This window comes from Malaclemys terrapin, chromosome 7 (genome assembly GCF_027887155.1).
Source record: "Malaclemys terrapin pileata isolate rMalTer1 chromosome 7, rMalTer1.hap1, whole genome shotgun sequence".
NCBI classification, from domain to species: Eukaryota; Metazoa; Chordata; order Testudines; family Emydidae; genus Malaclemys; species Malaclemys terrapin.
Window position 1 is genome coordinate 54,805,700 of NC_071511.1, and position 23,362 is coordinate 54,829,061.

Below are 23,362 nucleotides of genomic sequence, written 5' to 3' on the forward strand. Positions count from 1 at the left end.
GACCCACTCAGTCTATTTTATTCATTTCAAATTTTAAGCTATTTTTTATTATAAGATTTTACTGTTATATTTTTACAAATATTGTACAGCACGCTGAGCACTTTGGCTAGGAGCATGTGTGTGTGTGTGTGGACAATATAAAGATAAATAATAAAAATAAATTTTAAATTAAGTATTACAAGTTCCCCTCCAAAATCAGCATCTCTGGGAGATTTCTACAAACCATACAAGAGAATCATTATGTTTATGATCTTAACATAAACAGGCAACATTCCACTCAGGTTCTCTTTCCTAAAGTACTGGGAAATAACTTTGGGAAGGAAAGGAATAGAATAGAACGCAATACATTTCCCTCAGTTTCCTTCTCATTTTTTTTCTAGCTTTGAGTTATTTATCAAATACATTAAAGGAAGCATTTAAAAGCATTACAAACTGTGAATACATGTCTTGAATAAAATATAAACCGTGCATGTCCTTGGGTCACTTTGTATTTCTTCTGCATTAATTAGCATTATAATATGCAACCAGAAAGTCACATGAGTCAGTGATATGAATAAAAATAGAGGACGGGAAACAACTCTGATTGACAGCTACCTGGGCTATAGCTATCTAACTGAAAACTACTTCTGCTGCTTAAAGTGTTGGTTAGAGTAATGCTCTAACCTTAATCTGGATATGCAGAATGACAACGCTGTGCAGTTAAACATTGGTGCATAGCTAGGATATTATTTCAAAAAAGACTAGTGTGTGACTTCAATTCTACCAGTTTGTCGCCTCATGCAGATCTAGAAATCAAAGCTACCATCATGCAGAAGATCCAACTGAGCATTCATAGGGGAATATGATCTTAGCTTTGAGTAATAATAGACTTTGTGCTGTTTATAATGCTGATGTATATCAAAGCAAAGGCAAAAAAATCAAGATACAAGCAGACATGTCTCACTGACTGCAGAGTTAAAACTCACTGCAGTAAAAACTTACAGTACAAAATATTTTTCTGATAGGACTGTTCCTTTAGCAGGGATGGGCACTTATGCAATATATTTGAGTTTGATGTATAGAAAGATATGTTTAAAGGTAAAATGCTTTTTTTTTTTTTTTTTTTTTAAACTGCCAGCGTCCAACGTCAGGTTTCAGTGTTTCTCTACAACTGAGGGCACTGTGGACCTCTAATTAGCACAGGGATCTGCTGTCATTGTACATAATTCAACAGCTTCAAGAAAAGAATGGAACCCGGAATTATAGCCTTTTCAGGTATGGATTTCAGCACTTATCTCCCTGCAGTGTTTTTAAAAAGGGACGCTCACATGAGATTTCACCTAGGTATTTGGTCGCACAGCATGTAGTGGGGGAAGTGGGAGAAGGAAAGAAATAGGTGGAGAAGCTGCCAGGAAGCTGGGCAAGGAAGATTCTAGAGGTGGTAGGGGATGGCAGGCAGAAAAGGGTAGAATGGTGTTACAATAGGGAACTAGGATGGGCTGAGTAAGATGTGGGAGCAGAGAATCAAATGGAGTATACAGAATGGAAGAGAAAAGTAGAAAAGAAAGTGTCCTGTGGAGGAAACTGGAGAGGCTGCTAAGTCAGACTAGAGGCAGCTGGGAGGCAGAGAACCTGGTTGCGGAATGGAAGTGGCGTCGGGAACAGTGGTCAGGAAACAACAGAAAGGTGACAGGGCAAGGATGGGTTATGAATGAACCTTTTTCTCCAAGAGCTGCACCAGTGCACCAAAGAAAAGGTGGCCTAGAAGAAAAGAGTCAATGCATTTTTCACTGTTAAGAACACTGCAAACATGTGACTGCCCTCCTCTTGGTAGTTATTTCAGGGCATTCATTATAATAATACTGCTTAACTGAATTGAGCCCTGAAGATATTTGCTAATTTTTCTTTTTTAAAGCTTTTCATTTCACCTTAAAACACACCTCTCCTTTTAACAGTCACTTATCTATTGCATTCTCTCTCTTGATGCACGTGTCTTTTCTATCAGCAGGTCAGAATTAATTTCTAAAAGCCTCTATTACAGGCCATGTTTTGACTTGGTGCATATAACTTGGCCAGCTAAGACCGTGGATGCACTGAAGTGCGCTCTCCTATAACATGGTATGATCTGAGCATGCCATGAGGAACAACACTACAGGATCTTGAGTAACCGGGGGAAAACACAGTTCACTACTTCTTTCCAGACCATGCTGTTGATAGGTGCAGCTCAGAACTGGTCTACTGTGATATACTTGGACTACCTTGTAGACTGGGTCATGGTGCCCCCCTGTGGTGGGTGGCAGGTTGGCGGCGGCGGCTGCTGCGATGGCTGTTGCTGCATGCGATCCTGGAGGCTCCGTGCTTTTCGGATACTGATTTGTAGCTTCTTATCGACTAGGGCTCTGCTGTGAGTGCTAGAGCTGGCATCATGCATGGCAAGTCTTAGTTTAGCTAAAATGCAAAAGAAAACATAGCAGAAACAAAAAACAGAAAAAAAGACTAAAATTGAAAAAAGAAAAAAGAAAAAAAAAAAAAGATGTAGCAAGAACATAAAACATGGACCATGCAAATGCTGCCACAGATAAGTTTACAGGGATGCTTTCATTTCCATTAATGCACATTCAAGTTAGCCATGTGTCCAAACAGGTTAACTGAAACTAAACCAAAATGAGTCAAAAGAAAAATCTAGTTTTTAGCCAAACCCCTCCTCCTCTTAACACGGGGTGGGTCTTTCTCCAGCCCTCACACAAACGCTATTGCATTCTCAGCCTTCCATCTATACAACTACTTATTCCCATATCATGGTCCTTTTATGTGCAAGGGAACCTGGTCGGGATTTGAAATCAGGGTGTGGCCAGGTGGGGTGCAGACTAACAGAGCTTTCATGAGGACTGTATGTTGACCCTCATTTTGTAATACAGAAAAGCCAATTTCCATAAACATATTTTTGCCTTTGCAAATCCATGGTACTACCTGCTCTGTTTGCAATAACCAGCAAGTGAGGAATGGAGGTTGGGGTGGGATAGCCAGCCAATTAAATTATAAAATATCAAAACAAAAAAAATGCAATAGCACATGACTCCCATAATTCACAGCAATATTTAGCCCTTCAAAATCTTGATGCCGTCTGTTCCTCCTGAGATGTGAATAAGTACAGCATAGTTCATTCCTTTTCTTGTTGGTGACTGGAGAGTCATCTTCTCTCATGCTCCTTTCCTACATGCTGTGCTGGCAGGTTTAGGGCTTAAACCCTTTGCAAACTGGTCTCTTGATTGGGAAAACTGCTTACTAGGTATAGGAATGCAGGAGAGGGAGTCACCTACCAGTTAGCAGCAAGAGGGACAATCTAACATCCCAGTGTTCTTATTGCCATTGCACTAGAGACAACAGCCCAGAGGGAGCCAGGGTGCTGGAGGGGATTAAAATCCAGAAACAAGGGTGCTTAGAAAGAGGAGGTACTAGCTCCAAGCATACTAGTATGGACCAGCACACTCCCCATTTTCCCAGCTGAGAATTTCAGATGACTAGTCAGTAAATTTTACAGTCCTGTGCTGTGATATTAGTAAACTGTCAAAAGCGCAGTAGCTCAGGCAATTAGAGTTACTTACATATAGCTTCGTTACAGAGAGCAAAAGCTGCAGCACAATCTCCCTTCTGTTCCTGATGCAGCGACTCTTCAAAGATTGAGTCTGCTTCCTGCATGGACCTCTCAAAGCCATCACTCCTCCCTGCAATGGGCAGCACTCTTCATTTCATTTGCATTCTTTTTTTGTTTCTCCTTTACCCTCCCTCCCATTTGTGAGTACAAAACCCTTCTATACAGGAGTCATTTGTAGTAGCCCTTCTGTAGAGGCTGTACCTTTCCCAGACTCTCATTTCCTCTTTAAAGATATTATAGGGTGACCAGATGAGAGGAACAAAATATTGGGACACATGAGGCGGAGGTGAAAGGGGTGGGGCGTCGCTGGCAGAGCAAAAAAACAACAACAAAAACAAAACGGAGTGCGAAATATCGGGACAAATGGCAAGTTCAAGAGAAACTAGGTGTTCTGGCCTACGGACAACAGGACTAGTGCCATTTATAAGAACAGCCTATAAAATTGCAGACTTTGACTCCCTCAGGGAACAGATGGGCAGGATCCCCTGGGAGAATAACATGAAGGGCAAAGGGGTCCAGGAGAGCTGGCTGTATTTTAAAGAATCCTTATTGAGGTTGCAGGAACAAACCATCCCGATGTGTAGAAAGAACAGTAAATATGGCAGGCGACCAGCTTGGCTAAACAGTGAAATCCTTGCTGATCTTAAACGCAAAAAAGAAGCTTACAAGAAGTGGAAGATTGGACAAATGACCAGGGAGGAGTATAAAAATATTGCTCAGGCGTGCAGGAGTGAAATCAGGAAGGCCAAATCACACTTGGAGTTGCAGTTAGCAAGAGATGTTAAGAGTAACAAGAAGGGTTTCTTCAGGTATGTTAGCAACAAAAAGAAAATCAAGGAAAGTGTGGGCCCCTTACTGAATGAGGGAGGCAACCTAGTGACCGAGGATGTGGAAAAAGCTAATGTACTCAATGATTTTTTTGCCTCTGTCTTCACGCACAAGGTCAGCTCCCAGATTGCTACACTGGGCAGTACAGCATGGGGAGAAGGTGACCAACCCTCTGTGGAGAAAGAAGTGGTTCGGGACTATTTAGAAAAACTGGACGTGCACAAGTCCATGGGGCCGGATGCGCTGCATCCGAGGATGCTAAAGGAGTTGGCGGGTGAGATTGCAGAGCCATTATCCATTATTTTTGAAAACTCATGGCGATCAGGGGAGGTCCCAGATGACTGGAAAAAGGCTAATGTAGTGCCCATCTTTAAAAAAGGGAAGGAGGAGGATCCGGGGAACTACAGGCCAGTCAGCCTCACCTCAGTCCCTGGAAAAATCATGGAGCAGGTCCTCAAGGAATCAATTATGAAACATTTAGAGGAGAGGAAAGTGATCAGGAACAGTCAGCATGGATTCACGAAGGGGAAGTCGTGCCTGACTAACCTAATTGCCTTCTATGATGAGATAACTGGCTCTGTGGATGAGGGGAAAGCAGCAGATGTGTTATTCCTTGACTTTAGCAAAGCTTTTGATACGGTCTCCCACAGTATTCTTGCCGCCAAGTTAAAGAAGTATGGGCTGGATGAATGGACTGTAAGGTGGATAGAAAGCTGGCTAGATCGTCGGGCTCAACGGGTAGTGATCAATGGCTCCATGTCTAGTTGGCAGCCGGTTTCAAGCGGAGTGCCCCAAGGGTCGGTCCTGGGGCCGGTTTTGTTTAATATCTTTATTAATGATCTGGAGGATGGTGTGGACTGCACTCTCAGCAAGTTTGCAGATGACACTAAACTAGGAGGCGTGGTAGATACACTAGAGGGTAGGGATCGGATACAGAGGGACCTAGACAAATTAGAGGATTGGGCCGAAAAAACCTGATGAGGTTCAACAAGGACAAGTGCAGAGTCCTGCACTTAGGACGGAAGAATCCCATGCACTGCTACAGACTAGGGACCGAATGGCTAGGTAGCAGTTCTGCAGAAAAGGACCTAGGGGGTCACAGTGGACGAGAAGCTGGATATGAGTCAACAGTGTGCTCTTGTTGCCAAGAAGGCTAACGGCATTTTGGGCTGTATAAGTAGGGGCATTGCCAGCAGATCGAGGAACGTGATCGTTCCCCTTTATTCGACATTGGTGAGGCCTCATCTGGATTACTGTGTCCAGTTTTGGGCCCCACACTACAAGAAGGATGTGGAAAAATTGGAAAGAGTCCAGTGGAGGGCAACAAAAATGATTAGGGGTCTGGAGCACATGACTTATGAGGAGAGGCTGAGGGAACTGGGATTGTTTAGTCTCCAGAAGAGAAGAATGAGGGGGGATTTGATAGTAGCCTTCAACTACCTGAAGGGGGGTTCCAAAGAGGATGGAGCTCGGCTGTTCTCAGTGGTGGCAGATGACAGAACAAGGAGCAATGGTCTCAAGTTGCAGTGGGGGAGGTCCAGGTTGGATATCAGGAAAAACTATTTCACTAGGAGGGTGGTGAAACACTGGAATGCGTTACCTAGGGAGGTGGTGGAATCTCCTTCCTTGGAGGTTTTTAAGGCCCGGCTTGACAAAGCCCTGGCTGGGATGATTTAGCTGGGAATTGGTCCTGCTTTGAGCAGAGGGTTGGACTAGATGACCTCTTGAGGTCCCTTCCAACTCTGATATTCTATGATTTTATGATTGCTCATGAAAATGTACCAGCTCAAGCAAAAATCTGCTCATTTGCCCTTTATCATGATGACAGATAATTATAAAAATTAATATTTCATTCAACCAAAAAATAAAGCCTCCTTGACCTGGGTAATATACAATTCACTACCATACATACTTCTTATTTTAAGGACTCCAGAGAAACCTTGTAAATGAGCATGAGCTGAATGTGAAGGAGAAGTCCGGTAGATCAGTAAGTCAACACAGCAGCATCTTCATAGTCAAAATGTGTGGCCTTTAAGGTTCATGAATTGAAGACCAGACTCCAGCATTTTGAACTTGGCCTCCTTTGCATGGGTAAAACCATGTACTGGAAGGCAGAATGGGTCAGGAATGTTCTGGAGTCTTGTTCATAAGGAAGCCATGAAGCCATAAAGCATTGTGGGAACCATCCAGGATGAAAGCAGGTTTAGGAGCCATCTAGCTTCCTTAGCTATCATGCCAGAGGCTATGACCCCTAAGTACTGCATAGCACTCTTTGTTGTTAAGTGCCTTTCTAATATGCTTTGCTTTTTTAAACAAGGAAATGCTAAACAGCTAGATGTTTCTAATAATGTGCTTAGTGGGCCATTACCCTGGGTCAAATTGGGACTGTTCCCAGTGACTCAGTGAAGTGGATTTTTTTTAATGGAGTCTGCAGCCTTGTGTTCCAGAATCTGAGTGTTAATTTTTTTAAAAAAGTTAAATCAGTAACTCTTAAGGTTGTGAACAGACACTTAAAACTATTAACCAATCATAATTGATATACGGATGCCTGCATGATTCTGTAGACAGTCTGAGAAGATAGAGCAAAGAGCTGCGAATTGCCCAATTCATTTCAAGAGGTCATTAACCAAAGCCTTATGACAACAATTTAGAGGTCAACATTGATAACTATTGCACTGTTGATCGCCATGCAAGAATGGAGGAGCACAAACAATGTAAAGATCTCATGCAAGTGGAGATGTTCACACACTATAGGAACTATAGTTACTCAGATATGGCATCCTAGCTATGCCTGATAACCCTGTAGTGTAGATGTGGTCTACACCAATGGAAAAGGCTTTTCTATCACTGTAGGGACACCACCTTCCTGAGAGATGATATTCTTCCATCAACCTGGCTGCAGCTACACCAGGAGTTAGGTCAGCATAGCTATGGCACTTAGGCATTTGAAAAAATCACCCCCCCGAGGGCCATCGCTATATCAACCAAAATTTTAAACGTAGATCAAGCCTTATTTTGGTGTCTCACATGGGTAGAGTTTGGTGTTTGGGCAGAATACAATTAGGGTTTTTTTTTCTTCAAATTAGATTCCTGGGCATTACAAGTTCACCATTCTCTTCCTGTTTCTCACATTTCTGATAAATCCGGAGACCGTCTTTTGTCTCACAGACTGGAGAAAGCTATTGAGTAATTGTAAAATTGTCACGGGGAAGAAAAAGCAAGGGACTCAATGGAAAAATCAAAAGACCAAAAACACTTTCCCCATCTCCCACATGTGCAATACTGTACTCCAAACCTACACAACCCCCACCCCATGTCAGCCACATCCAGTCTGTGAGGGTTACCCTGGTTCTGCAGCTCATCTAGGTCCATGAACCTGCTGGGACAGGGGTTAAAGCCCATTGCTGCCTCCAGTTCCTTTTCCCGTTTCCTGAGTAGCTCCTGTTCCTGCGCCCTCCTTGCCACTTCCTCCTGTAACTCATCCAGTTCGCTCTTTGATGGGACAGGCATTTCTCCACCTTCAAACACCAACCAAAGACAGCAATGGGTACTTTCAGTGGGTACCTCATTCCAACATGCATACTTTTCTATATCAACAGCTGAGCTTGTTTCGTTCCCCCTCCCAAATCTTCTTTAAGTCCATTTTAAATAGGAAGCAAGAAAAACCTGAAGACCAAGGCAAGTGCCACCCAGAGCACATACAAGGTAGCATTTAGCAAAGTTACTTTGTTAATTTTAAAATTATATATTACATATATTTATATTACCGGTAATTTTTCTGAAAGATTTAGAAACGAAAAAGACTACTGGGTCATTTTAGCTTACTCCCTTGCCAAAGCAAGTTTTCCCCCACTATATGTTTAATTCGTGCTTTGTACATTTTATCTGGTTTAATGTTCCAAATGAGAGATGAAGTGGGTGAGGTAATATCTTTTATTGGACCAACTTCTGTTGGTGAGAGAGAGACACGCTTTCGAGCTACACAAAGCTCTTCTTCAGGTCTGGGAAACTTACTCAGAGTGTCACAGCTAAATACAAGATGGATCCAATTGCTTAGCATAAGTATTTTATCATAAAAGACAAAATATACATATATATTTTGTATATTGTCATACAAGACAAAACAGATAATATTTTTATATTTTATCAGAAAAATTATATCAAATATTTTCATATATTTTTCATAAAAGACAAAATATAAAAACAAGCACACCACATTGCCTAGAATCATAGGGTTGGAAGGGACCTCAGAAGGTCATCTAGTCCAACCTCCTGCTCAAAGCAGGACCAATCCCCAGACAGATTTTTACCCCAGTTCCCTAAATGGCCCCCTCAAGGATTGAACTCACAACCCTGGGTTTAGAAGGCCAATGCTCAAACCACTGAGCTATCCCTCCCCCACAATAAAGACCCGCTAAAATAGACGGCAGAGTGCTCTCTGGTCGACCCCAGTACTCCACCTCTCCGAGAAGAGTAAGATAAGGTGACTGGTCTCCCTTCGACTCAGCGCAGTGAAGACACCGGGGTAAGTCGACTAAGCTATGTCAACTCCCAGGGCCAGCCCTCGTGCTGGGCAAATGGGGCCCACGCCCAGGGCGCCGTAGCCAGAGGTGTGCCACAAGAGATCAGGTAAGTGGCTAGTGGCGCCATACACTATGTAAATACTCTCGGAGCTGATTAGAGTCCGAAGGGTAGCGGTGTGAACTGGAAATGGCGTTGGCCCACCACAAAACGGTGGAATCATCTTTGCCCTTGGAAGATGGAGATATGAAAGTATGCGTCCTTCAAGTTGAGGGCAGTGTACCAGTCTCCTGGATCCAGGGAGGGAATGATGAAGGCTAGGGAGACCATGCGAAACTTCAACTTCTTGAGATATTTATTGAGGTGTCACAAGTCCAGAATAGGTCTTGGGCCCCCTTTCGCTTTCAGGATTAGAAAACAGCGGGAATAGAACCCTTTCCCCCTCATTTCTCAAGGGACCTCCTCTACTACCCTCAACTGTAGGAGGTTCTCTACCTCCTGAACAAGGAGTTGCTTGTGAGAAGGGGCCCTGAAGAGGGATGGGGAAGGTGGTGGTGGGGAGGAGGCGACCGAGAACTGCAGGGTGTAGCCCAAGGATATTATATTAAGCACCCAATGGTCTGAGGTTACTCGTGACCATGTCGACTGGAAGGGGCACAGGTAGTAGAGAAAATGATAGGAAGGTGGATCCTGGGATCTGACTGTGGCGCTGCCCTCGAGCACACCATCAAAACACCTGCCTCTGGCTCCAGTGGTGTCTCGCAGGGCCGGGATGTGCGGGCGAGTGAGAGGAAGTGGGTGATGGCGTTTAAACTCTGTCTTCTTCCTTCCTCCTGTAGGCACTTTGTTTAGAAGAATCCCAGGACCTAGGTGGCCCATTGGGCCGGAACTGTTTTCTCGCCGTCTGCAGCATGTGGAGGCCCAGCAAGCACTGAGTGGCTCGGAAGTCTTTGAATCCATGCAGCCTCGCATCCATCAGCTCCGAGAAGAGCCTAGTGCCTTCAAACAGAAGGTCCTGGATGGAGGACTGCATTTCTTAGGACAGACCCAATTTCTTAGGACAGTAGCCAAGAGCTGCACCTCATTACCACAGCCAAGGCAACGATTCTGGCAGCTGAATTGGCAGCATCCCAGGCTATCTGGAGGGAGCCCCTTGCCACCGCCTTGCCCTCTTCCCAGATCATGGAACACTCCTGGCCAAGATCCTGCAGCGATACTCCTTAAACTTGTTGAGGGAGTCCCACAGATTGAAGTTATACCTCCCCAAAAAGGCCTGGTGGTTGGACAACCGGAAATAGAGACTGGCCATTGAATAAATTTTCCTTCCAAAGGGGTCCAGTCTCTTGGCATCCTTATTCTTAGGCGTGGCGCTCGCCTGACCTTGCCTGTCCCTTTTGTTGGCCGCAGATACAACCAGCAACCCAGGGGGCAGGTGTGTATAAAGGTATTCAAACCCCATAGCAGGGACATATTTCTTTTCTGCCCACTTGGAGGTGGACAGAATAGATTAGGGGGCTTGTCTTAGCAGTCTTGAGAACCCCTTTATGGACCAGCAACGCGACCCGTGCCAGGGTTGCAGCTGATAGCACGTCGAAGAGGGTATCCAACTGCTTTGCCAGCTCCTCAGCCTCCAGTTTCAGGTTGGAAGCCACCCTCTTGAGCAGGGCCTGGCACTTCTTAAAGTCATCGGGAGGGTTAGCGTGGGAGGGGCCTGCCACCGCCTTGTCTGGTGACAAAGAGGACGAAGGCAACATTGGGGGCAACATTGGCACTTTCCCCCACTGGGCATGGCTCCCTCGGCGTTGCCACCTGCTCTTTCAATCTCATGACGGGGTCTGCGCTGTCTTCCGAGCCCACTACCAATGGTGCAGGGAGTCACTTGTCCAAAGCAGCTAGGGAGGAGAGGAGTAATGTGAATAAGGAACCGGCATCATAGGCATGCCCCATGGGTTCCAACAAGGCCATTGGGCAGGCCAGTGGCCCATCTGCCACGCAGCCACCACAGGTGCTGTGCTGGTCTCCAGAGCTGAAGGTGATCGGTGCTTCCTTGGCGAGGGGCTAAACTCCCGCTCCAACTCAGACCAATCACCTTCCGGGGCCCAGGGTGGGGCTGTGGAGTCTTGCATGTGGCGGCTCATTTTTCGGTGTGGGGGACTGGTGCCTGGAAGATGACGACCAATGCCTTTCCCAGGAATGGCACCAAGGACCGGTGCCGAGCGGTCCTGCACTGGGGGACACCAAAGTGTTGAGGGCTGTCTAGGGGATGGGGACCTGCGCCAGGGCATTTGCTGGTGGGAGGCGTTACTGTGCCAGGAATACGGAGACTGGGGTGCCTTGAATCGGGTGATCCATGCCACGTTGGTGGAGACCGCAAACCTGGTGCCAGGAATCTGGGCCATTCTGTTCTATTAATTTATTACATTTTGAATGTATTTCCTTTTAAATTGCACAGGGTTTTTTTTTTGCACTGGTTTTGTTACTCAATTAAATTCTGTTTTGGGAAAATAATTCATCTTTATTAATTCCTAACATATGCTGTAGAATGTCTAACAGTTCTGAAAGCACCCAACTGTTATTGTACAGTGTGACACAACTCATAAGATCAGTGACAAAGTGTGATAATCATAAATGTACAGCAAGAACCACAACATTAATAGGTGCATTGACAGTGTTATAGTCACACACATACACAAAGCACCACACAATTCCTAATAGGCCCTGAAAGAGCACAGCCAGGTAGAGCACAGTCCACCACAATGTCTTACTATGGCTCACTGTTAAAGCGCTCCTTCAGACCCTTCTTGAGCCGGATAACCCCGTGTTGAGCTCTTCTAATAGCCCTGGTGTCTGGCTGTTAAGACTCAGCAGACAGCCACTCCACCTCTCCCCTCCTCCTTGGTGGCAACATTTCCTCCTTTGCCTCACAGACGTTATGCAGGATGCAGCAGGCAGCTATTCCTTTTGGGACATTTTACTCATAGAGATCCAATCTTGTGAGTACACTATGGCATCAATCCTTAAATCTACCAAACGCACATTCAACTGCCATTCTGCACCTGCTGATCTGGTAGTTGAATCATTCTTTGCTGCTGCCAAGGTTTCTGTGCATGGTTTCATGAGCCAAGAGAGCAAGGGGTAGGCTGGGTCTCCCGGGATCACTATTGGCATTTCAACCCCACTAATGATAATCCACAACTTGGGAAAGAAAGTCCTTGCTTGCAGCTTTCTGAATAGTCCTATGTTCTTAAAGATGCGAACATCATGCATCTTCCCTGACCAGCCACCACTGATGTCAGTGAAGCATCCCCAGTGATCCACCAACGCTTGCATAACCATAGAAAAGTAGCCCTTTCTGTTGATATGCTCTGTGGCAAAAAGGGCTAGTGCCAAAATAAGGACATGCATGCCTTTGATCACTCCACCACAGTTTGGGAAGCCAACTGCTTCAAATCCATCCTTTATGTCCTGCACGTTGCAGAGAATCATAGTCTGTGTAGCAAGAGACAATTACTGGCCCTTGCATTACAACAGCCTCCACAATGGATTTTTCAGCTCCAAAATGATTCCTCTCTGATCTGGTGTTACAAGTTTCCACAACGCGATCGCCACTCATTTCTCCACTGTCAGTGCAGCTCTCATTTTGGTGTCTCTGCGCTGCAGGGATGGGATGAGCTTGGCACTCAGATCCACGGATGTGGCCTTGCGCAGTCAGAAGTTCTGCAGCCACTGCTCATTACCCTAAGTTTGCATAATGATGTGGTCCCACCAGTCAGTCAGTGCTTTTTTCTTGCGCCCAGAAGTGGCACTCCAGTATCTGCAACTGTTCTGTGAACACCTCCACCAACCTTGAAATGGTTTTTGCTATATCCCGAATCAATGTGTCCACTACTAAGCTGGCACGTGCCTCACTGATGCAGTTCTTGCAGCTCTGCAAATACCAGAAGGTTGTGCATCCTGTGCTTGCAACACTGATGACAATAGTGTAAAGTTGTGCAGGTTCCATGCTTCTAGCAGAGATGGCGGACAGCAAGGAGAGCCACACAGGTTCATGGAATTTTTTTTAAAGTGTGAAAATTATGGGATACAGATGACAGTTTTTGTTCCTATTCAACTATATTTGTTAGGGGTGTAATTTTAAACCAAAAGAGTTTATTAGGGTATGTCTACATCAGAAACGCTGCAGCTGTGCCGCTGAAGCACTGTAGTATAGATACTTACTACAGTGACGGGACGGCCTCTTCTGTTGCTTTAGTAAATCTACTTCTCCAAGAAGTGATAGCTAGGTTGACAGAAGAATTCTTCCATCAGCCTGGCGATGTCTACACAAGGGCTTAGGTCAGCTAAACTACATAGAATCATAGAATATCAGGGTTGGAAGGGACCTCAGGAGGTCATCTAGTCCAACCCCCTGCTCAAAGCAGGACCAATCCCCAACTAAATCATCCCAGCCAGGGCTTTGTCAAGCCTGACCTTAAAAACCTCTAAGGAAGGAGATTACACCACCTCCCTAGGTAACCCATTCCAGTGGGAGTGAATTTTTCAGACCCCTGAGCAATGTAGTTAGGCCGACCTAACTTTGTAGCTTAGACCAGCCCTAAGTATACCATATGGGAATAAGTTTTACTGATATAAGCCCCTTTTTACCAGTATAGCTCAGTACCACACTAGGGAACTGTACTCCATGTATACTGGTTTCTAAACCGATATAGTCAAATGGGTACAAAAACTTATATGTAGACCCTTAGTAAGGGAGAATAAGACCAATGAGAGGGATATAACTAACATTAGAAAATAGCAAAATTATGAGATAATATGCAAGGAAATTTTGGAAAATCAATTTTGTTTCTGTTAAATTATACTTTTGAAAGGTGGAACCGAGCAAATCTGGATCTAAATATGTTTTTGAACGCAATTAAGAACAGTTGGAAGTATGTTCTAACCCACTGCTCAGAGCTGTGAGTTTCTGTACCACCTTGGCACCAGTAGGTCCTGAATTTCTACTGATAAATGCTGATGTCATCTGTGTTTATCATCATTCAAACCCTCAGAGCTCAGGACTGACATAAGTGTGATGCAACTCAGGGCTATTGTGATCAGCAAAAGGATCTATTTTTCTAGATGACAAATAGGAAGTTGATCAATTTTCCTCCATTTAGGCTACCTGAAATATACTTAAAAATGGAACCTTTTAAATCAAATAAATGAGCGAAACCAAGATCTAAATGTTATTATCCTCTAAGGAGATGACATTTTACTTTGTTTGGCGAAAGGATTGTGTTCCCCCCCCACTTTTGATTCCCAAAAGGCAGCTGTTTCTGCAGTACATCTTGTTCACTTGCAAGCTGGGAGCAGCTTGATCACTTCAATGTAAATTTAGCAAGACTGTGCTGGACTGACCCCTTATCCCTCCCAAAGCTATTTAGTTTCTATTTGTCTCCTCTCCATCAGTGCCTGAGGTAGAAATGTTGCAATATTACTTCGCGCTCCCTTGAAGCACAGCCTTGTCCTTAGATCCATTGACCCAAGAAGCAATCAATGGTATAAGAAGGGAATCATTTGATGAAGTAACCCTCTCCTAACCCGGTGCACAAACCATAACCCTTCTAACTGTTTTTAATTCTCAACTGAGGCTATGCAAAGTTAGCTAGATCCTTAGCTTTAGTATATAAAAGGAATGCCTACATAGATATTGTTTTCATCTGCTTATGCAGCTAGATCAAAAAGGTATATAAAGACTATGTGCCAGGAGTCTTCCAATGTAACCAATCAACAACCCCCTATAGACACAAAAGTCTTGTTTTCAGAAGATATCTTTTCCCCACCCTCGAATTCTAGAATCAATATCTGCTCAGGAATCTTGCATTCCAAAGGACAAACATCCCTAGGAAAGTTGAGCCTTTGTCCAATTACCTTAAATTGTCTCCTACCCATTTATTTTTCCTATCTCCTTTTTATTTCTGACAAGTTTGGTTCTAGATGCTGTCGCAAGCTTGCTTCTTAACATGAAATACCAATCCTCTAGCTGCACAGTTGGTGTATTACCTTCCTCTGGTGTATCAGTATGCAGTTGCCAGAGGAAGGATACCAAGCAAGATGAATGAAAGGCATGTTCCAACAGACTCCTGGTGGTACTGACTGGTAATGCTGTAAACCAGAACTGTAGCCAAAAGCTGTACCAGATTCCTGAGTCTTTTTCCCTTTCTTGCATCTGCCTCCACCGTGAAGGCAAAAATACCCAGGGAATAAGTACTTACCTCAATACATTTTATACTCCACGATCATGGCTATTTGGGGTTTGAAAAGGTAGCTTACCATTCCCAACAGAGTGCTGGCTGCTTGTCCAACCACTAGTCGATGAAGCAGATTCCACTTCTAAGATGCTGCTGCTGTGCGACTTTGGGATGTTACGCCAGGCAGGAACCAACCCACCTGCTCGCTTCATACGAGAATCCCTTGAAGAAGTGGAGGGAAAACCAATGTATTAACATCTGGCCAATCTTTTGACGGAATGGAGGGCTATAGGGTACTGGGGAGAAGGACTAGACAGCCCTACATTTTTCCAATCTGGCAGTAACATTTCATCTTCACCTTACTTTCACAGTCTCAAAAGAGAAGGTATTTTAAAAGGATTCTATGGGAAAATCCCAGGGAGGGAAAAGAGTCCACCTCTTCTCAATAAATGATATTTTCTAAAGATTTTATTCTTTGACATAGGAATCTGGGCTCTGTTTCTTGGTCCCCAAGTGTAAGAATTATCTCCCTTATTCCCAAACATACCAAAACTATAACCTCCAGTCAAGCATTTTCTGCAATAGGGATCATAAAAACTGCATCAAAACTTCCAAACACCAGTTCCTCTTGATTTTGGCACTAAGGCCTGGTCTACACTGGCGGGAGTGGTGTTGGTGGAAATCGACCTAAGATACGCAACTTCAGTTACGAGAATGGGTAGCTGAAGTCGACGTATCTTAGGTCGACTTACCTCGCGTCCTCACAGCGCGGGGTCGACTGCTGCCACTCTCCCGTCAACTCCGCTTCCGCCTCTCACCGCGGTGGAGTACAGGAGTCGACGGCAGAGCAACCAGGGATCGATTTATCGTGTCATCCCCGATAGATCGATAGTGTATACTTACCCATAGTCCCCTTATTTTACAAAATAGTAAAAAGAGCTCTCAAAAGGAATGATGGCGAATGTGGCTCCCTGCAGAACACAGCTTTCAGAAAATAGCAACTGCAGCTGTCACAATCTGCCCTTTTTCTACAAGTATCACTGTATACATCCTCAATTCCTGGAAACTACGGAGCTGCAGGGAATTTCTCTACTGAAGATGGCACATCTACCAATGTGATATATGCCATCATGTGCCAGCAATGCCCCTCTGCCATGTACATTGGCCAAACCGGACAGTCTCTATGCAAAACAATAAATGGACACAAATCAGACGTCAAGAATTATAACTTTCAAAAAACCAGTTGGAGAACACTTCAACCTCCCTGGTCACTCAATTAAAGACCTAAAAGTCACAATCCTTCAACAAAAAAACTTCAAAAACAGACTCCAATGAGAAACTGCAGAACTGGAATTAATTTGCAAATTGGACACCGTTAAATTAGGCTTGAATAAGGACTGGGAGTGGATGGGTCATTACACAAAGTAAAAACTATTTTCCCATGCTAATTTTCCCCCTACTGTTACTCACACCTTCTTGTCAACTGTTGGAAATGGGCCATCCTGATTATCACTACAAAAGTTTTTTTTCTCCTGCTGATAATAGCCCACCTTAATTGATTAGTCTTGTTAGAGTTGGTATAACAACACCCATTTTTTCATGTTCTCTCTCTCTCTGTGTGTGTGTATATCTTCCTACTGTATTTTCCACTGCATGCATCTGATGAAGTGGGCTTTAGCCCATGAAAGCTTATACTCAAATAAATTTGTTAGTCTCTAAGGTGTCACAAGTATTCCTCGTTCTTTTTACTGGTTCCTTAGGAGACCCTAAGCAAGTAATACATGCCAAAACCATGCTCTGGAGAGTTAACTGTTCTGAACAGATTTTTAAGATCTACACAAACAACAACTCTTTTGTAAAACCCTGAGTGTGATCGCCTTTTCTTGAGTAGTCACAGGCACCAAAGATGAAGATTGAAAAGTATATTTATTTATTAGGGCTGTCAAGCAATGAAAAAAATTAATCACGATTAATAGTGATTAATCGTCCTGTTAAACAATAATAGAATACCATTTATTTAAATATTTTTCTACATTTTCTACAATCTCAAACGTTAGAGCCTACAAGTCTAATCAGTCCTACTTCTTGTTCAGCCAATCACTTAGATGAACAGGTTTGTTTACATTTGCAGAAAATAATGCTGCCTGCTTCTTATTTACAATGTCACCTGAATGTGAGAACAGGCCTTTGCATGCCACTGTTGTAGCTGGCATGCCAGATGCGCTAAAGATTATGTCCCTTGATGCTTCAACCACCATCCCAGAGGACATGTGTCCATGCTGATGACGCGTTTTGCTTGATAACAAGCCAAAGCAGTGCAGACCGACGCATGTTCATTTTCATAATCTGAATCAGATGCCACCTGCAGAAGGTTAATTTGCTTTTTTGGTGGTTGGGGTTCTGTAGTTTCTGCATCGGAGTGTTGCTCTTTTAAGACTTCTGAAAGCATTCTCCAAACTTTGTCCCTCTCAGATTTTGGAAGGCACTTCAGATTCTTAAATCTTGGGTCGAGTGCTGTAGCTATCTTTAGAAATTTCACTTTGTTATCTTCTTTGCATTTTGTCAAATTTGCAGTGAAAATGTTCTTAAAATGAATGTGTGCTGCGTCATCATCCGAGACTGTTATAACATGAAATATATGACAGAATGAGGGTAAAACAGAGCAGGAGACCTACAATTCTTCCCCAAAGAGTTCATTCACAAATTTAATTAGTGCATTATTTTTTTTAATGAGCATCATCCGCATGGAAGCATGTCCTCTGGAACAATGGCCGAAGCATGAAGAGGCATATGAATCTTTAGCGCATCAGGCACATAAATATCTTGCAACGCCAGCTACAACAGTGTCATGTGAACGCCTGTTCTCACTGTCAGGTGACATTGTAAATAAGAAGCGGGCAGTATTGCCTCCCGTAAATGTAAACAAACTTGTTTGTCTGAGCGATTAGCTGAATAAGTAGGACTGAGTGGACTTGTAGGCTCTAAAGTTTTACATTGTTTTGTTTTTGAGTGCAGTTATGTAACAAAAAAAATCTACATTTATAAGTTGCACTTTCATGATAAAGAGATTGCATGATAATACTTGTATGAGGTGAATTGAAAAATATTATTTATTTTGTTTATCATGTTTACAGTGCAAATATTTGCTGTACACTTTGTATACTATGATGTAACTGAAATCGATACATTTGAAAATGTAGAAAAACATCCAAAAATATTTAATACATTTCAATTGGTATTCTATTGTTTAACAGAGTAATTAATCACGATTATTTTTTTTAATCACAATTAATTTTTTTTTTAGTTAATCGCATGAGTTAACTGCGATTAATTGACAGCCCTATTATTTATGCATGCTCTTTATTCTAAACCACTCAGGAGGCCACAACGAAGTCCTCAAGCAGACATGGTCTCATGTCAGTCCATTAACAGTACAAATGCTCCAGATCAGAGCCTGACACAGGGATTCTCACTGTCAGACAGTAATTTAACTGAGACAAAGATAACAGAGCAGATTAACTCTTGACATGGAAAGCACAGTGACAGACATCTTCAAAATTTAAAACTAACTGTCTCCTTGATGCCAGCATCCTGCAACTTCAGTTTTTGACAGAGCCTAAGGACAGAGCTCTGTATTTACATCCATCTTCCCCCCTGTAGTTGGTTGAGACACCCTCCTGAAATTGTTCCTCTCAATCATGAACCGTACGAATTAATGACCATCCAAAAAGGGAAGACTGCCATGGCACAATATACCCAGCTTCCTATTTCCAATAATCTACCTGCATCGCAGTCTACAAGAACTGCAGGCTGGGATTGAAGGTCAATACTTAAGTTATAAAACAGTTTAGTTCTCAGAGGTCCTAGTGTACAGGGCCATAAGAGAAGCAAAAGTCCAAGAGTGCACTTTATTAAAATCTACCTGTGTGTGCTTGAGCTCTCAGACAAGGGCATGTCCAGACTGACTGGGCTGTTGCTGTTGCGTTCACTGCTCTCATAGCCAGATTCCATCCTTTGGATCAGACGAGGAGGCTGATCCATCAGGTGCTGGGTGCCCCGACCTCGACCCCAGGGCTTATACCTGATGTTTAGTTGGTTTGGCCTTGTTCCTTGAGTTGCTGGTTCCTTCAACTCATCCTCTGCAAATTCCTTGGCTGTCAAGAGAAAAGAATATGGGATGGCAGAAGAGTCAGGTTTAATTCCATCAAGTTACCTGCTAGTATTCTGAATTCTTAACCACGTTTAAACCAAATGTGCTGCTTCTGTGTTCAGGGATCAAATTGTCCAGACAATTTCAAGAAGCCTAGACAATATCTTTATAGCATCTCTAAAAACAAAGTAATTTCCAGAGGAGCAAGGGAAATGAAGCTTTAGTCTCATGTGGATTCTCCCCAAACTAATTTCTTTTTAAATACCTGCCATTTAGTGGAACCTGCTTCATCCAAAGGAGAACAAAATCTATGAGCCAGGAGTTCAACTCATCCCTGTCAGGGTGAATATAGTAAAAGCCAGAAAGAGGGATATATTTTACTAGAGGAAGGGAAAGAGAAGGTTACTCACCTTGTGCAGTAATTGAGGTTCTTCAAGATGATTATCCCTGTGGGTGCTCCACTTTAGGTGTCTTGACGCCCTGCGCTTGTAATTCAAGATTTGTGGTAGCAGTACCTAGTTGGGCTGCGCACATGCCGTAGCCGTCTCACAGCGCTCCAAGCGGTTACATAGCAGTGTGCAGCCAATCATCCCTGTTCCCTCTCTACTCCAGAGAATCTACGTGAAACTCGAAGAACCTCAGTTACTACACCAGGTGCGCAACCTCCTCCTCTACTTCAAATTAGAGGATTGGGCCAAAAGAAATCTAATGAGGTTCAACAAGGACAAGTGCAGAGACCTGCACTTAGGACAGAATACCACCATGCACCGCTACAGGGTGGGGACCAACTGGAGGTGGATTGTTGAGACGTCTAAGGCTGATTTTGGTTCTACCGACGTCTGTTCTGTCTTTGTTTATGCCGTTGGTTGTGCTGTCTGTGGGGTTGAGAGTATGGCGTTGACCTGAATCTCTGAGTGTAAAAGCTACTCTGTTTCTTTTTGTTTGCAGATACTTAGATGCCCAGGGTTTTTAAGGCTGCTCTTGAGTCTTTTAGGGTGCGTAATGACACATCGGTGTTGTCTGCAAATAGTTTCTGACCCTCAAAGGGTAAGTCCTCGATTGTTGCCTGGACCTCCCTTGGGAACCCAGAGAGGTGGAGCCAGGATGCACGGCGCATGACCACAGATATCACGATGGATCATGCTGCCATGCATGCAGAGTCAAGGGAGGCCTGTAGGGTCATCCTGGCAATGAGACACCCTTTGGAATTGCTCGCCTTGTACTAATCTTTTTTATGTCATTGGGTAAATTTTCAATACATTCTGACATTTTGGAGAACAGATTGTGTGTATATTTAGCCAGTAGGGCGCATAATTGGCTATGAGGAACTAAAGTATAGCTGAGGAATAGGCTTTCCATCCAAAAAGATCCAGCCTTTTCCAATCCTTATCGTATGGGATCATTTGGGACTGGTGTTTCCCCCTTTCGTTGACCGCCTCCACCACTAAGGAGTTTGGTGCAGGGTGTGTAAATAGAAACTCATCCCCTTTTGCTGGCACATAATATTTTTTGTCAAACCTCTTACATGAGGGTGGTGCTGTAGCAGGTATCTGCCAGAATATTTTTGCAGGCTACATGATTGCATCATTAATTGGCAGGGCTATCTACGCTGCTGGGGAGTATATATTACTGCATCATCCTCTTTTTCCTTATCACTGGAGATAGACGGGGCTGATATGCAGGGAAGAGTCAACTGGCTTGGTTCCGATCTGGCTGAGGTACCCTCGGTAACGAGTAAAGGAGATTCAGGCATTGAGGCCACAGTCAGGTCCACATGCCTCATGAACTGCTGCAGAACCGTGTCGCTCAGTGCCAGAGACGGCATTGTGAACGAGCCAGGAGTATGAATTGAAGCTGCTGGTGCTGAGGATTTAGAGCTGTATGGCATAGATATTGCAGGTGGCACCACTGTACTGCTCAGTGCAGATGTTTTCTTTGGGTCCATGGGTACCGAGCTGGACGGTTTCACTTCACTGTGTAAATCTACATTTGAGCTTGCCCACATAGGGTCTTTAGCTCTTTGGGAACTCTCGGTGCTGGACGTCCCAGTGCCACATGGCCTGGAACACTCGGTGCCTTCGGTACCTGGGCAGATTTTTCCATTGGAAATCGCTTTCTTTTGGGCGATTCGCAGTGTGGGGATGTCTGCGACCACTTTTTGGTAGCTTTTCTTGGAACAGGCTCCTTGGCAGCCATTGTTGGAGCAGAACCTCTGTCAGCGGCTGCTGCTGGCGACTGTTGGCCAGGCGGTTTCTGGGATTCAGGGTTTGAGGCTGGCCTGAGGGATTTCTCCATCATGAGGCGCTTCAGTTGGAGATCCCTGGCTTTTCTTTCCCTGTCAGCTTTCTGCAGTGTGGGCACTTTTGAGTAATGTGTGTCTCGTTGAGGCAGTGGACAAACCGTGTATGGCTATCAGAGACCGGTATGGACTGTCTGCAAGTCAGATAGTATTTAAAGCCAGGTGAGCTGGGCATACCTGACAGAATTGGTCTCTCAGAAGAAAAAACAGGGATAAACTCTGTTTGAGGCTATAGCTGTGTACCTGTCGGAGAGACAGGGGAAGGTAAAAAGGAAAAAAGAATTTTTTTAAATGAAGAAATAAAAAGTTATAGTAGGGCAAGGGAATAGGGTAACTAACTACAACTAAGCGAACACTATTAGGAACAAAAACCGGTTACCTACCTTTCGTAACTGTTGAGATTTTTGCCTTAGCGGTTTCCGTAGGGTCGGCTGTGGTGCTCTCTAGAGTGGCGCTCCCATATGGAGGTATATCAGCTGCCGCCGACCCAACTCCCTCTCAGTTCCTTCTTGCCGACAACTCCGACAGAGGGGCAGGACGACAGGTAATGGAACGGACATGAGCAACACATCTTGAAGAACAACAGTTACACAACGTTTTTTCTTCTTCAAGTGCTTGCTCATGTCGATTCCCCTGTAGATAACTCACAAGCAGTACCAGTGGAGGTGGGCTCGGAGTTCATAGGCTTGCTGCTTGCAGCACTGCTCTACCAAAGCCAGCGTCATCCCAAGCTTGCTGTGTAAGCGCATAATGAGATGCAAACATGTGAACGGACGACCAGGTAGCAGCCTGACAGATTTCTTGGATTGGCACCTGTTCCAGGAAGGCTGCTGATTATGCCTGCACCCTAGTTCAGTGAGCCATCACGATCGCCAACAGTGGCACCTTTGTCAACTCATAACTGTATCAGATGCAGTCTGTGAGCCACGACAATATTCTCTTGGCAGACACTGGGCAACCCCTAATCCTGTCTGTGACAGCAATGAACAACTGCGTTGACTTACGGAACAGCTTCGTTCTATCTGTGTAGAAGGCCAGTGCCCATCTGACGGCTAGGATATGCAGCCTGCATTTGTCACCCATCGCATGAGACTTGGGACAGAAGACTGGTAGATAAACATTTTGACCTGTATGAAACTGGGAAACAACATTGGGCAGGAAAGCCAGGTGCAGGTGCAACTGGACTTGTCCTTGTAGAAGACCGTATATGGCAGCTCTGAGGCAAGAACCCTGATCTCGGACACCCGTGGGCTGAAGTTACAGCAACCAAGAAAGAAACCTTCCAGGAGGGAAGCAGGAGCAAGCAGGAAACTAAGGGTTCGAAGGGAAGACCCAAGAGCCTTTACAGCACAAGATTCAGGTCCCAAGGGGGAACCGGGTCCCGGACACGTGAGTAGAGGTGTGCCAGACCTTTCAAGAACCGCACTGTCATAGGATGGGCGAAAACTGTCCTGCCTTGAAACAGAGGGTGAAACATCGAAACGGCTGCCAGGTGGACCTTGACTGAATAGAGCGACAGGCCCTAAAGCTTAACGTGCAGCAGATAGTCTAGGATGTCCTGCAGCGGGGCCTCTTCTGCCCCAATGTGTCGATCTGAGGCCCAACACATTAACAGCTTCCTCTTTGCCAAGTAGTAGCCTGGTGGAAGGTTTTCTGCTGCCCAGCAGGACCTGTTGGACACCAGCGGAGCATGCCCATTC

At 44.4% G+C, this 23,362-nt stretch overlaps 1 protein-coding gene across 9 annotated transcripts in view; it reads right to left on the reverse strand.

The window, feature by feature from the left end:
- USP54 (ubiquitin specific peptidase 54) overlaps positions 1 to 23,362 on the reverse strand; it is a 256,337-nt gene that overhangs the window by 18,653 nt on the left and 214,322 nt on the right. For 7 of the 9 annotated variants that reach the window (XM_054034279.1, XM_054034275.1, XM_054034280.1 and 4 more), the window contains 5 exons: positions 19,136 to 19,367; positions 15,296 to 15,435; positions 7,807 to 7,980; positions 3,585 to 3,704; positions 2,238 to 2,427 (listed from right to left, as the gene is read on the reverse strand). In XM_054034279.1, the coding sequence (XP_053890254.1) occupies positions 2,238 to 2,427; positions 3,585 to 3,704; positions 7,807 to 7,980; positions 15,296 to 15,435; positions 19,136 to 19,367 (856 nt within the window). Of the gene's footprint in view, positions 1 to 2,237; positions 2,428 to 3,584; positions 3,705 to 7,806; positions 7,981 to 15,295; positions 15,436 to 19,131; positions 19,368 to 23,362 lie in introns of those variants that run through there. The other 2 variants (XM_054034283.1, XM_054034284.1) reach the window with 2 other exon arrangements.